The sequence below is a fragment of the Anolis sagrei genome, chromosome 1, assembly GCF_037176765.1.
Source record: "Anolis sagrei isolate rAnoSag1 chromosome 1, rAnoSag1.mat, whole genome shotgun sequence".
Classification (NCBI taxonomy): domain Eukaryota; kingdom Metazoa; phylum Chordata; class Lepidosauria; order Squamata; family Dactyloidae; genus Anolis; species Anolis sagrei.
Window position 1 is genome coordinate 218,505,936 of NC_090021.1, and position 16,455 is coordinate 218,522,390.

Sequence of the window (16,455 nt, forward strand, 5' to 3'; positions counted from 1 at the left end):
GCTGATCTCTGGAAAGATGCCTTCTGAAAAGACTGCATAGCAAAAACCTGCAATAAATTGAAATAATCTCTTGTTTTAAAAGAAGCTAAAACAATCTGAGCTTTTCACCTAAATATTTAATGAGCTGCTGCTCATTAAATATGTTTGCTTGTCATTTTTATTGTACTAATTGCTATGCAACATTATATTGTTATTCTCCCCCCCCCCCATTTTAATTATTTCCATAGAGTTTATACACTACACTGAAGAAGCAACTGATCACACATACATATTGCAGCAAATCTGAAATTCCCATAATTCTAACCCCTGACACAGTGCTCCTAGCATGTATATTTATCATTTCAGTTATTAAACTAAGTTGACACTCTCGTTGGCAATTCCCCATTTTATTCTTTTTTACATTTGAAACATACCAATTCCTTTGGGTTTTTTAAAAGTATGGGGCTGAGCAGAAATCTTATCAGAATTAAGCAAGCTAATTCTGCAAAGGAATTCAGCCCAAGAAAGTAAAGCATATTGTATACTGCAAGCACCCGTGTCTGTTTTGCTCCATACCCAAAATGAGCTGGATAATCTGTCATATCTTACAGGGATGTATAAAACTGTTTTCAGCAGCCTAACATTTGGCTTGGGCTTTGTGTAGCATGCTGTCGGGAAAAGCCAGTTCTCCAGAATAATTGTCTCAGACAAGTTTCAAATGCCGTACAGAGGAGATGCAGAGCTATCCACCCACCACCCCCTTCCTCACAAATAGACCATTTGTTCAGCACCGCAGGCTTCACAGAATCGTCTTGTGAGTGACTGGCCTACAACCAATGTGTGCATATTTATTTACACATCATTAACAAAATACAAAGGGAGAAAGGGAGGCTGGCGGAAACTTGGCTGATAATCTGGGCCACTTGTACACGGTCTGATGTTAGACGAGTTGCTGTAGTTCTGCAAACGTGGAGAATCATGATGTTCCGTCAATGGCAATCTTAGCTTGCGCTCTTTTGGCACCTTTCTGTCTCTTCTCCATATGGAGCATTTTATTTTCCAGAAGAAAAACATTCCTGGCACCTGGGGAGGCAACTACCCCCATCTGCCTGCCAACCTTCACCTCAGGATTTGTTTACTGAGCTCTTATTTGGAGATAAGTATCTCTTTTTCTAAACTTTGAATTTGAGTACACATAACTGAACCAACAAAGATGCATTGAATTACAGTTAGTAATTCCCACAAAGATGTACTGAGTTACTGCCTGTAATTTAGTAATTCAATGCAATGCAACTGACATCCTATTTCAATTGTTACCTGCCCCGATGATTGCAAATCCACCAAGACTTTGTGATAACCAAAAGAAATTCAGTGTGGCCTAAGATATGGTGAGCCTGGGGAAAGCCCTCTGGCTCATACAGGAAACAATCACCTACATGTGTGTTCGTATATGCATAGGGGCACGATGGGCAGAAGAGATAACTAAGGACATGCTCTGTTTCATTTATTTATTTACAGTTAAGGTCAAAGGGCCAAGCGATTCAAGAGGCTGGAGTGTGTCATCCAGGAGAATGCAAACAAATACAAAAGCATCCGGTCAAGATCCAATTAGTGTGAATACAATCCTCATGCCATCCAGATTGGTAGCATAACTTGAATCGCAAGGTCAGGAACATGAACTAACACTTAAGAGAAAGACAATTATCTTTCTGTCATGAGTTCTAAGTTCCTAGGATCTGCTGTGACACATAGCAAGGGAATGGATCATAATCCAAGAAAGTTAGAATAACTGCTAGATGCTTAAATGAATCTGTTAATTTTAGATGCCATGAGACACCTTTCTTCTTTTTAAAGCAATAAGAAAGAAGCTCAAACTAGCATGCATGCATATATGTGTGTGTGTTTGTCTGTATAATCTACAGATCCATTAAAAAACCCTTCAGTGTATACTTGCTTGCCAGCTAATATACAGAACTACACCCATCTCACCGTTCTGGTGCTTCTGTGGGTAAAGACAAGGCCCAGAAGCCTCAAACACAGCTCAGCAGCTCCTCTAGAGAAACAAAGAAAATGTCAAATGGCCCTCCTTGGTCTTCCTTCCCTTGAGATTGTGGCATATGTCACAAAAACACAATGCAGAGACGAGCCAGACTGGAGTTTTTGCTTGAGACATTTTGCACAGCCAGCTACCAAAACAAGGTGGGATATTATGTCAGAAGGGCACATCCACTCTATAAATTGTCTACCTATCTCTCCCTTGCACTGCAGAAATCTACATGTGTGTTCATAGGGGCACCAAACTTGCTGTGTTATATCAAGAAACAACATTTTGGATCTGATCCATCAACTTTTTCAGATACTATCAAAACATACTCTTTGGATTTTGGTATATTTTGCTCTGGGATACATGTATGAACTGGTTTTGACCAAACATTAGACATATTGACTTCAATCGATACCCCAATCATTATTGTGTCCGTTTAAAACATCTTAGTAAAATTCGGCCTTTCTCAACCTCTCTCTTGGAAAATTACTGGTTTGAATCTTATTTGCAAGGAACTGGGTGGGAGACAAATATTAGCAATTGTTAATTTCACTGACGTCATAAGCAAAACCAGCACGGACAAAGTTGTGTAAATTTCTTCTTATCTGATACTTGGAAGGTATCTTTTAGGAGGGAAATTAGCTTACTCTACATGCAACTCCCTACTATGTGTTTGTACACAAGATAATGTCCGAACTGCCTCAGCTGAAGCAATGGGCTTAGCCATGTTTATTTACTTATTTGCTTAATAACATACAGACGTACTGCAATAAGCATAAAGCAAAACATACATTAATACTATGCATCAGCTTGAAATAGGTTTTGCAACATACCCAAAATAGCTCGCATTTTGGTGAGACTACCAAGGAAGAACATTTTATAGTAATTGGATAACTCTCACAAACACTTTCCCTCAACTTATTCTTCTAATTTGGCCCAGAGACTGTATTGTCTGAGCTGAACAAGAGACATAGGGAGGACAATGTAAAGAAAAAATGATGAGTTGGATTCTGACTTATGTCAGACCAGGCAGCATCAGTCTGAGATTATGGGAGATGTAGTCCAACAAAATTTGGAAAGCCACATTTTACCCATCCAAGGTTTTTTATGTCAAGAGCATCATCTTGAATACAGACCACAAAGCAGTAGGAAATCGGCGGGGAAGATGAAAAACAAATACTGCATTCTTCAGAAAACCCAACTCTCTTCTTGGGCAAGACTGAATAAGCATCAAGGCAGGCCTTCCCAGACTATGTTACAGTAATTTAGCCTTCCTATCATACAGCAATTAACACCAGTTGCAATGTCCAAAATAATCACAATCTTTTCAATAAGGTAAACTGGTTGAAAATTTGCCTGGAAACACTGCTAGCTGATTTTCTAAGATCCCAAGGTTCTAGTGCTGATCACAGTGTGTAGTTGGCCCTTGTAGTTGATTACAGGTACAGTGCTGTTGTTCTAGAGAGATATTTGTTGTTCTTGTTGTCACTGTTCAACAGGAAGCTCATAATGTCTGCAGACAACACAACAGCTCCCCAAGGATCATTTGCTGCTCGAGAGTCATGTCTGGCCCCAAAACACTGATATTCAGCATGATATTCAACAGCCCCAAACCATTTAAAACCCTTTTAATCCAGCACTTAAGACTATCTGCAAGGAAGGAAATTGAATTTTAAAGTGGTGGACTCACAAAGAACAAGAAAAAAAAACAAGACAATAGGAAGAAGATACTTTTCCATCATTTAGGAAATCGTCATGCTCCTTGCTAAAAGCCTTTGCTGTTAACAAAATTCAAGATGTCTCCCAAGCTAGACTCTAAGCAGAATTAATTTAAGAATTGCATGTAACTTCCAGGTGCACAAGCACCACGTCCACAGAAGTAAGGCTGGGCTTTCCAGTAACTTCTGAGTGAGCAGTTACAGTTGACCCTCCACATCCATGGGTTCTGCATCCAAGATCCAAGCAGCCAAGGTTCAAAAATATTCAGAAAAAATGTTCCAAAAAGCAAATCTTAATTTTACTACATGTCTAACATTGTCTGTGATATGTAGACATACTTTGCTGTAGCCTCCTGTCCTTTCAGATTCTCAGGTTCTCTCCAGCACTCTTTTCATTTATTCACTCCTTTATTACACCATTGTATACAATGGGACTTAAACAGCCATGGGTTTTGGTATTGGGGAGGGGGAGCGGATCTGGAACCTTGAAGAATGCTAATGACTTTAGTCTTCTCTGTGCTTGCTGGAGACTTACTGCAAGTTACTATTGGGGACAGAGAGCCTCCTTTCCTCTTGAGGGCTGGGCTTCAGCAGTTGCAGCACCTGAGTGAATCCACTGACTTCATTATGAAACGAACAGCTGTGGTGCTTCTGTGAAATGACACGTTTCTTTAAGTGCCACTGCTGCCACTTTCTGTTAATCTCCTGCTGGACCTAAACCAAAATGTCCATAAGGTTTATGTCAGAATGTCCATAAGGCTCACAGCTTTTCAAAGAGAAATTCTGATTACTCTCAGAAGCAGCAGTCTCTCAACTCAGCAACAAAGAATTATGGTAGGGCTCTCTTTAAGATGACCAGATCTCTTACACTATGTAACATGATTTCTGTTCCTGGGTTACAAATGTCATTTCCAATTTGGTCCATCATATAAACATGGAAAAGATTATTAAACTGTGGAATATCCTGCAGCACATTTTACTATAGCCTTTCAATGAATACAGAGTTTCAGTCAATTAAATACAGTTTGTGACAGCCACAAAAACTAAGTTTCTGGAGTATAACAACTACTTTCAAAGTAAGTACTGTACAATTACAGAGAAATAACACTTTCAAACCAGAAAGAGAAAATGTTTCAAATTTTGTTGCACAGTGTTATTGTATGAACTGTGACCTGTTAGTTTTACAGGTGCCAAAGGACACTAGGTTGTTCACTGGGATTACTCCATTGGAAATCCCTGTGGCTCAGCGTTTGGCTTTATATGATAAAAGATAGAGCCACAATTTACTTTATAATCGAGAGCCGTGGTGGCGCAATGGGTTAAGCCCTAGTGCCGGCTGAACTGCTGACCTGAAGACCTAAAGGTTGGCGGTTCGAATCCACGAGACGGGGTGAGCTCCCATCTGTCAACCCAGCTTCCCATGCAGAAACATGGGAGAAGCAAACCACAGGATGGCAATACATCTGGGCATCCCCTGGCCAATGTCCTTGCAGATGGCCAATTCTCTCACACCAGAAGCGACTTGCAGTATATTCTCAAATCGCTTCTGGCATGATAAAAAAACTTTATAATCCCTTCCCAATCTATGTATGAGCAACTGATCTGTACGATGTGATATTGCCACTTGTTCCAGTGCTGTGGTCTAATGTAAGCGGTTCTGATTATTCATTTCCTTTCATTTTACCTGACTCTTTGCGTGTGTATTCAGACTGATAGAACAGTCCCAGATTTTGTTCGTGCTTGTTCTTTCCATCTGTACTTTGATTGTGCTTTTCCTGCATGGCAGATTGTTGGAACTGACGGTCCACGTGGTCTCTTCCAGCTCTGCAATTCTATGATTCTATGTTTTTTGCAGGATTAAAAGAAACCAACTAGGAGAGATGGTACAAAAGCTCTCTGATTATACCAGGACAGAACAGGAACAAAATCTGAGACTTTCTGGTTTGGATCAGTCTGGAGGTGACCCAAGTAGAGGAACAGTGCAGAAGGTAGAAAACAAAATCAATAATCTAGAAATGGGCAGGTGAGAGGTGTGTGGCCTTGGAAGAGCCTAAAAATGTGAATGGAAGAATCTGGACATTTGAATTTGGCCTACTCTCTGAAAACAGTTCCCCAAATGTTGTCATCTTTTTACTGCTTTTACTTTGTATCTTTTACCTGACACAAGGTAATTCAGCTATTGATATTTAAAACACCACTTTATCTTCAAAGCTTTACTATATGTGTTCTCTAATTATGAGGGAAATTTGTAAAGAGGAGAAAATCTAGCATGAGTAGATGAGAACTGATCCTATCACAGGAAATGGTAAAATGGGAAGATTAATCTTATACAGAGCAGAGAAAAGTTATTATTGCAGACTGGATTGCAGTCCGCAAAATCCCTTCATGCTGGCTACTCTGGCTGAGAGATTCTGGGGAATACAGCCTACAAAAATAAATTTTCTGAGCTCTGGTTTTATGTTTTAAGCAAAGTCAGCATGTAGGAAACTCACCTCACCATTAAGGAAACAGTAAAGCACAGCCACAGCAAAGCCCTGAAACAAAGGAGGCTCATGTCAGTCCTGCAGTATCCAATTGCAAATAGCAGGCTGGCATTCTAGAACAAGAAATGTCAAGAAATAGAAATACAAAAACTTTTGTGGCATGCAGTGTGCTGACAGCTACGGAAACAAGATCATGGATAAGTCTTGACTCCAAAGACTAAAGCTGCAATATCATATGCATTTGGAGGTGGGAGAGTAAATCCCATTGAGCTCAATGGACTTGCTTCTGAAGAGACAAATAGAGGATTGTATCATGCTGAACAAACCAGCTGTCTTTAAAAGTGAAGTGTTTTCCAACTCAGGGCCCTTCCAGACAGGCCCTGTATCCCAGGATCTGATACCAGGTTTTCTGTTTGTCCCAGATTATCTGGCAGTGTGGACTCATATAATAATCCAGTTTAAAGCAGAAAACCTGGGATCAGATTCTGGGATATAGGGCCTGTTTGCAAGGGCCCACAGATTCTTCTTGCAACAGAATCACTGTCAGAGTAACATAAAAATGTGTGGGAGGTTTGGCCCAATTCTATCGTTGGTGTGGTTCAGAATGCTCTGTGATTGTAGGTGAACTATAAATCCCAGCAACTACAACTCCCAAATGTCAAGATTCCATTTTCCCCAAACTCCGCCAGTGTTCACATCTGGGCATATTGAGTATTCATGTAGAGTTTGGTCCAGATCCATCATTGTTTGAGTCCACAGTGATCTCTGGATGTAGGTGAACTACAACTCCAACATCAAACCCTTCCAGTATTTTCTGTTGGTCATGGGAGAACTGTGTGCCAAGTTTGGTTCAATTCCATCGTTGGTGGGGTTCAGAATGCTCTGATTATAGGTGAACTATAAATCCCAGCAACTACAACTCCCAAATGACAACCTTAATTTTTTGAGTGAAGGACATACATTGGGTTGTCAGGTGCCTTGTGTCCAAATTTGGTGTCAAATCGTCCAGTGGTTTTTGAGTTTTGTTAATCCCACAAACGAACATTACATTTTTATTTATATAGATGATGCCCAATCTGGGCAAATAATTTAAAAAGTGATAACAATGGTTTCTTCCTGGGATCCAAGTAGTATTTTTATTCCTCATACATTGTATATGACCATAATCTAGTGATTTAAGAATACATCTGGTTGGGTTCCTTATGCTTGTTCTAAACAACTGGGCTCAATAAAGATTAAGGAGTTGCAACCCTGTGTGTTTCATGTTAGAGATAAGGGCAGAAACTACCCTAGAAAAAGAAGCAGAAAACCAGAGATGATCAGAGTACAACCCTGGGGCTCTACAGGAATCTCCTCCTGATACAAGGCTATCTTTATATGCCTCCCCCTCTCGGTCCAAGACATCCATTTTCTGGCAAGAAGTGCCTCATTAGATGTTTTACTATTCAAAACCTTTTTTTAAAAAAACCCAGAAGCACAGGCTTGGTATTTTGAGGAAGCACGCAAGGGTGGCAATTTGCCATTTAAATAGCTCTACTGATTGTTTCATATTTTATTTCATTCAACTACCATTTTTTCAAATGCAAAAGTACACCTTTGGTCACATCAAGCTGAGGTTCCCACCAGTTTTTGGTAGTCTATGTAATAAATTAGCTGTTGGATCCAACAAAGCAACCTGCGCATGCTGCAGCCTTTTTAATAAATGGGTTACCTGAAAAGATCCTATGGCTTTTTCAAACAGAGCCTGGATCTCCATGGTGCCATTTGCAGTATCAAAAGGGAAAAAGGCAAAGATGATGTAATGGACTCCAAAGAGAGGGATGAGGACAAGTGTGGATTTAGCAAGTCTCCTAGAAGCAAAGACAGAAACAACTTGGTAGTGTACTAAAGAGGAGAGGGAGCATATTTAATATTAGCCTCAGACCTAGTTAGAATATATGTTGGGATGAGGCACCTTTTCCCCCATTCAGATTTTTTAAACTGCAACTCCCATGATCCCTTACATATGGCAGAACTGATTAGAGTTGTTTGTGCAGGAGGCATACATGTACGTATCTGGAAAAGGCCAGAACTCCTCTTCCCTCACATTCTTAGGCAGCACCATGAAGAATAGGGGCCTCTCTGACTGACATTTCAGAAAGCTCTTCCCTTAACTGCTAATCCCAGAATTCAGAGTGTGTAACTAAAGTAGAAGCATAGCACTATCATTGTATAGTGTGAAAAGAGCCCAAACCAAGGACTGTACTTTCACAAGTTTTGAAATCAGCCGATGCAAAGTAACACCTTTCAAAATGTCTTTCAGTTCATTTTACTACGTATTTTTTTGCCTTCTTCTTCTTTCCTCTTATTCCACTGTAGATAACCTGGTACCCTCTGTATGTTGTGGATGATGTTTACCATAAACCACTTCCTGACTGGTAATAATTAAGGATTGTGGGAATTCTAGTTAAAAAAAAAAACAAGACACCACATTGTGTATGTTGTGCTAAAATGATGTATATACAGCCCAAATTAAAAATACATAATACTTTTCCTCCAGTACTTGGAGTACCTCCGCTACCACCTAAAGATCAGGTACCATAAACAGAAATACAGGTAAATTTGGAGTCAGTCACTTAACTCAGTGAGTCATCTTGTCAGACAAGTTGACTCAAGACACATTGATGCATGTGCAGGTAAAACTTTACTGAAATGGTATCTTTCATTGCTGCTGTCGTAGTTAGCTCCGAAGTGGAATGAAGACACTAACTTACTTGTATTGACTAGAATCCTTGCCTCTTCCATCTGGCCATCGAAGTTTGCTCATCAAAATTCTTACAATATTAACAAATAGAATAAAATTGATCTGCAAAATAAATCACACACACACATATCACAAATTCATTTATTTTGAAGTAATAGATTATTCTTCAGCCTTAGAAATGTATTGCTACTGAACAAACTTACAACAATAGAGACCACCACAGGACCTTGAATGAGCCACCGCACGTATGTAAGATGAGTATCCCAGCATCTGTTCAAATGAGAAAAATAAGCTGTGATTATATGCTCATGGAAAGTAACTACATTCATTGTCCCTCCAAATGAACACCATGTTGGCAAAATATTAAAGACCTATAATTAAAAAACACAGAGCGTACGTGCCCATCAGATATGGGTTGGCATCCATCGCATTTGTGCAAATTATATGGAGATTGCCCAGGTGTATGTGTTTAACTGTTAGAAATCTTGCATATAACAAACAGGAGAAACAGAAGAAGACGACGCTTTTGTTGCACCTGGTTAGGCATGAGTCAAATGAACTCAAGAAATCCTATTGTCCAATACAGTGTAGAGGCAAGGAGTAATAAACATCATACTTCTGTTTTTCTGCGTAACTGAAAGCTGACTCATATACATGGGTTCATCGCCATTGTGGAGATTACAACATCAGTTACAAAACACACAAAGGTTCCTATATCTTTAATGTTGGTATGGAAGAGGGAATTTCAGCAGGTGTTGCTTGTTATCTCTAGCCTGAGAAGCAGCATCAAATTCCTTCTTCCATGCAGCCGTTAAAGAATCCACTTCAGTTTTCAGTGCAACAATTCTGTTAATCTTTACTCACTGATCAGACTTTTTCTAAACCAGAGCATCTCTTGGTTAACTTCAATTTGTTCTCCCTCATCCAGAGTCCATTACTAACATCAGATAGTGGTTTAGAACAAAACGTTAGTTTAAGATTTATTTACTATATTTATACCCAGTCTTTCTCTCCACAAGGACTCAAGGCGGCTAACAAACACAAACTTTGGTCGAAGTTTAAAACAAAGCAAATACAAAAATAAACAATTACATAGTACTGTGTGAGACAGATAAGATGGAAAGAATAAGATAAGAGTTGGTTGTCTTCAGCTTTTTTTAACTGTTATGAACATAAAATATATACCAACTCTCCGAAATTGGGTTGCTGTGAGTTTTCCAGGCTCTGTGACCATGTTCCGGAAGCATTCTCTCCTGATGTTTTGCCCACATCTATGACAGGCATCCTCAGAGGTGTGAGGTCTGTTGGAAACTAGGCAAGTGGGGTTTATATATCAGTGGAATGTCCAGGGTGGGAGAAAAAACTCTTGTCTGCTTGAGGCATGTGTGAATGTTGCAATTGGCCACCTCGATTATCATTAGATGGCCTTGCAGCTTCAAAGCCTGACTGGTTGTGAAACATCAGGAGAAAATGCTTCTGTAACATGGCTATATAGCCTGGAAAACTCACAGCAATCCAGTGATTCCGGCCATGACAACACTCTCTGAAATTACTTAATATAAAATTAGTCTGTGGTTGGCATGATTTCTTTTCATATCATATGCTAACATTGTTCTGAAGGCAAAGTTCAGAGAGGACTTGTAGCAACACAGCCGTCTTTGCTCCTTAACCTTTGGTTTAAGGTTCTGAAACCACTTCCTTGTTTTTCAAGACAATCTTGCATTGGTTGATGAAGTAAAAATCTCCCCCTGGTGGATGGGAAACTCTCATAATCTAAAATAATCATAATGTAAAAAGCTCATGGCATGAGACATTTTTAAATCATTAACATGCAAAAAGAGAAAAAATGGAACACCTTTAAAACAAGCCAACACATTGGCATTGCCACAAGCTTTATATTTTTGGCAGAAAAAACAGGGCATTAATTGTTGTTCATTATTTGCTAGTCCATGAATAACACATTAATAACATGCTATGATATTCTTTTTATGTCATTATCATTGTTATTGTAAAACTCATTCGCCCCAAAGTCTTGGGAGCACATAAGCACTACTTCTTACACCATATAAAAATACTAGCCTACAGGCTGTTATGTTACTTTCTAAGATTAACATCTTTATGACCTTGCTAACCCCCCTGAAGTCTAGGTTATGCCAATGTGTTTAACAACTTATTCCCATGCTTTATCAAGTTCTTTTCATGTTTTTGCTAATGTGTCTGCAATTCTGGAACTCCAAGAAGTGAAAATGCTCAAAACATTCTGCTTAGCTTCTAAAAACACCTTTTAAAGAAATAACGTTTAAAGGAATTAGAAGGCGTAATCCATTAGATCTAAGAAGGAATGCGGATTCTTCTTTTTGCATTACTTCTGACATATGAATTCTTTATGCCCCCATGAACAAAAGCAAGTTAATTTCTTCCAGGTGACTGCATGCTTGTAACTCATTGTTTTCAAGCTCTGTTTATTTGGGTGTTAGAAGCCAAGGTAATGTGTTTCCTGAGTATTGTGCTATACACGTCATTCATGTGGAAGTAGGAATGGTTGCCATCAGGAATGCACAGTGACAGCTCATCCACAGAAAGCTGGGGTTTTCTAGAATCCAATCTTACTTTTCCATTTAGACGTAACTATTGGGTGTATTTCCTAAATATCCTACTTTTGGTGTTCAAATTAAAATTGTGGCTATTTCATTTAATCATGGAATTGTGTTCTGGGATTTGATGTCCACAAGAGGCTGATGATGATGATAATAATAACTTTATTTTTTTACCCTGCCTCCGTCTCCCCAGAGGGACTTGGAGTGACTTACATGGGGACGAGCCTGCTCAACATAGTTAAAATATAACACACTAAAATACATAAACAGCAGCATAAAACAGAACAAAACAACATTATAACAGAATATCAAAGCAACCATCAAACCAACAACAAATGGACCTAAAATAAAACCAATGGACCTGGTGATAAAAATGTATCTCCCTAGTTTTATCCAGATGGCAGTTTTGGCCTATTTCGTTTCCCTTCTTTCCATTCCAAATGCTCTCTAAGGGGTGAACCTCAGGTAATAAAGGAATAGTTAGAAATACATTTTCTACGCATAGTGGGTATGCCTAGTGGGTATGCCTTTAAATTTGGCATATTATCTATACAGCATAACATTTAATTCAAGCAGTTATCTCTGTGGGTTGCTTCTTCTTGTGTCATTCAGATCTTTTTTTAAAGGGGTGATAGGGAAAGATAGTACATTAATAAATACCATACTGCTACATCCTGACATATATTTCCTGTCTGGAAAAGCCTCCTCGCGTAACTTCTACACTAGTGCAACTCCGTGGTGGTCCATAAACCAGTGCTAGCCCCAAAATGAATGGCCTCTGGTTCCTGACTTGTTACCAGGAAAAAAAGAAACAGGAAATGGGCACAAAAACACTTATGGTCACTAGCACTTGGGTGGGAACGTTGCCATTTTTACTGCCAGATATATTCAATTGTTAACATTTTGGTCATATGCTTATTTAGTACTGAATTATGATAATGATGATGGAGGACATAAAAGGTTATGTTAAATGTTTTAGAAAGGTCATGTTCTTACAGCTGTTAATTAATAGGCCTGTCAAAAGACTGAATAGAGAGATAGTTTCTATGAAATGTTCTTATGAAAGTATAACTTCAAGACAGCCATATTATACAGGTTGAGCATCTCTTATCAAAGATTCTAAAATCCAAAATTCTCCAAAATCCAGAATTGTTCACATGGCTGGCTAAGATAATGAAACCTTTGCTCTCTGATGGTTCAATGTATGCAAACTTTGTTTCATGTGCAAAATATTTTGCAAATAATTGCCTTCAGGCTATACGTATATGGTGTATATGAAACATAAATGAATTATGTGTTTAAACTTGGGTCCCATCTCCAAGATATCTCATTATGTACACATGTACAAAATCCCCAAAAATCTAAAATCCAAAACACACCTTAGCTCTAGCCAAAACACTTCCAAACATTTCAGATAAGAAATATGCAACCTGTTTGATGTTTTGAGTCAAAAATGCCTTCCATGTAATATAATATAATGAAGCTAAGTATCCAAAGATTGCTATGACCCCAAGATTAATGTTATGGATATATATATCTATGATTGTTATAATAACTAGTCTGAAATAATACCAAAAATCTTGCTCCTTTCCTGTATTTGTATCCTGAAATTCTAGTACTTAAGAATGTTCAAATGAAGTGCTGACAGTGACTCCGACTATATGGTTTAACCACTAACACAAATTGAGTACTCAGATGTACTCATGGAGTTGATCCCAGACAGAATCCAGAACTAGCTGATAAGTGGCAGAGTCTCAATACCTCTGTCTTAGAGAAGGGGTAAAGATTCATGTCTGTTTCACAATTCAATATGATAAATATTTATACACACTACAGATATAAAAAAAGTCTTGGAACTGGATTAAATGGCATAACATCCTTCAGAACCCCCCCCCCCCCCCACAAACACTAAATTTTTGTAGGGTGCTTTAAAACATGACTAATTGCTTAACAAAACTACAACACCCAGCAACCCTTGATCAGTATTCATCATAGTGAAACAGGTAAGAAATACAACAGGACATAGATATCCACTCAAACATAGGTATCCATGGATGCTTAAATCCCATTATGTACAGAAAGAATTCTTGTCAGCTTGAGGCAGGTGTGAATGTTGCAATTGGCCACCTTGATTAGTAATGAATGGCCTTGTAGCTTCAAAGCGTGGCTGCTTCCTGACAAGAAAGACAATAATTCTTTCTCATACCCTGGATATTCCACCGATATATAAACATCATTTCCCATCAACAGACCTCACAACCTCTGAGGATGCCTGCCATAGGTGTGAGTGAAATGCTTCTGGAACATGGCCACACAGCCCGGAAGACTCACAACAACCCACTGATTCTGGCTACGAAAGCCTTCGGCAACACATTGTTTCATACGTATTTGCATTTTAAACTAATTGTATTTGTATTAAATTTGTATTAAATTTGTATTTGTATTAAATTAAAACTAATTTAATACAATTTGTATTAAATTAGTTTTAATTTGTATAAAATACAATTAAAACTAATTGTATTAAATTTGCATTTTAAACTAATCTTGTTGTTGCAGGACTTCTGAGTATTGCAAAAATAGGATTGCAGCCATTTGAAAACAACTGTCAAAGATTTGTGGATACACAACTGGGGCAATAATTTTAAGTAGGAAGTATAGAAAGATATAGTGGATATATCACTTACCCGATATTTTCATATATCAGTCTGGCTACGACCCATGCAATTAAAAATAAGTTGGGAGCACCTGCAGTGGAGAAAGCTATTTTAATTCAATATTTCAAAAGATGAATAGAAAAAGCCAATCATTTTGTGTCAGCAAGATTGGAGAAAAGATGGGAACACCCACAAAGAAAAGCAGTGTTCCGGTGTATGGGTATACACATATACACAACTTTCAAAAAAGGAAGAAATCAGTCCTAGGGTTGCCAGGTGAAATCAGGACATTTTCTTATACTTGTAAAGTGTGTGGTTGTGTGCCTTCAAGTTTTCTATCAAATTATAGTGACCCAATGTATTTCAAAGGATTTTCTGAAGCAAGGAATACTCATAGGAGCTTTTGCTAAAGTTTGTTGCTGTATAGTATTTGTTGATACACCTCTATACAATTAGTAACTGAGACTGACATGGCTTAGCTTCCAAGATTAGCTGGGATTGGTACCTTAAGTGTATCTGCACAGAAAAAGGGATTTCAGCTGAAGCTGCTCATGTGAAAAAACAGACTTGTCTTGCACCTGGCAATCCTACCCAACAAATCTTGGGAACAAAACGATTGAAAATTGGAATATGTGCTTTGATGGATTCCTTATATGTTTCTGCCACCCAGTTCTAAGAGTGAGGTTCATGCTTGTTTGAAAGATTTTAGCTCCTTCAATGCCAGGTGGAAGAGAAGAAACAAGGCAACACAAGAAGAGAAGGAAAAGAAAGTGGCAAGGAAAATAAGAAAGCATTGAGAGGGGAGAAAAGAGAGGGGAACAAAAAAGGAACAGGAAGGAGTGGGGAAAAGAGAGCCACTGTAACAATGGTCTGCTTCTGCATGACAGACTCTTTGGACTATACCATGTGACAACACTATCTTCATCACACTAGTGACTGAATTCACTTCAAATCTGGTTTCTGCCGCTTGCAGAACTCTGGGGTCTGTAGTTTTAGTGAGGCTGTTAAAGGCTCCTTCCTAAACTACAAACCCCAGAATTCTGCAGGAGGCAAAAACTGGATTTATTCTCTAGTGTGATGAGGCAGATATATATCACAACTGCACTGCATTGGTCTCATTTTTGCCTAGAACTTATCACACAATGGCATGGCCCTTCCAATGATGTGTTGTACCACAGCTGGGTAATTTTCCCACTTGAACTAATAGGTTAATGACTCTTTATCTCCCTAGGGCTTAGTAACTATTTTCAGACAAAATTCTTTTTTCTGCTTCATGAAAGATTGGGAGCATAATTAGTATGTTATGTGGCTGGCTTTATTCCTCCTTCCTTGGAGTTTCCCTTGGCATCTCCAGCAGGAAAACCTCATATTATTTCCAAGAGTTGGGTTGGGAGAACACAGAAGTTCACAGGAAAACCACAGTTTGTTCATTTTCTATTCTCTCAAATGTTTCATTACATTATGTTTATTTTAAATGCGGAAAGTAGCACAATAGCAGAATTATGATGTCATCTATCCAATATTAATATCCTGAGAAATCACAGGGTTCAGGAAAAGTTTAAAAAGTAAATAAAGAGTAAATATATAAAGTTGTAAAGAGCAAAACACAAAAAGTATAGAAAAATTGTGAAAATGACATTGTATGGATGTGTTCATCTTCCCAATTGAGGTATTTCCATAATAGCAACTTTATACAATTGAATAACTGTACAATTATGGCTTCCCATTTAAAGGAAAAAACACAAATTTGAAGCAGAAGGTAGAGCAAACAAGATGGTGTAAAATGGTCCTGCCATATTTTAAATGTGAGAAAGCAAACATGGGAACTTAACACCATTAAAGTGCAAAAGAGGGCATGGCCATCCTACTACTTTTCCAAGTACAGGAAAAGTGATTTGTAAATGGAATGATGAAAAGCAACTGACTATGATGAGCACCTTAGCTTTACTATTAAAATACATGTTGTTGTTGTTGTCTAGTCACTGAGTCGCTTCCTACTCTTTGTGACCTTATATGGACCAGCCCATGCCAGAGCTCCCTGTCAGCCGTTGCCACTCCCAACTCCTTCAAGGTCAGGCCAGTCACTTCAAGGATACCATCCATCCACCTTGCCCTTGGTCAGCCCCTCTTCCTTTTTCATTCCATTTTCCCCGGCATCATTCTCTTCTCCAAGGTATCCTGTCTTCTCATTATGTGGCCAAAGTACTTCATCTTTACCTCTAATATCCTTCCCTCTA

General features: G+C 38.6%; 1 protein-coding gene across 1 annotated transcript in view; it reads right to left on the reverse strand.

The window, feature by feature from the left end:
- Positions 1-3,108: 3,108 nt before the first annotated feature.
- Positions 3,109-16,455, reverse strand: part of SCTR (secretin receptor) — a 30,080-nt gene continuing 16,733 nt past the window's right edge. The window contains exons 8-13 of the mRNA XM_060760701.2: positions 14,249-14,309; positions 9,171-9,237; positions 8,978-9,069; positions 7,936-8,074; positions 6,234-6,275; positions 3,109-4,455 (exon numbers count right to left, since the gene is read on the reverse strand). Of these exons, the coding sequence (XP_060616684.2) occupies positions 4,273-4,455; positions 6,234-6,275; positions 7,936-8,074; positions 8,978-9,069; positions 9,171-9,237; positions 14,249-14,309 (584 nt within the window). The 3' untranslated portion in view covers positions 3,109-4,272. The remainder of the gene's footprint in view (positions 4,456-6,233; positions 6,276-7,935; positions 8,075-8,977; positions 9,070-9,170; positions 9,238-14,248; positions 14,310-16,455) is intronic.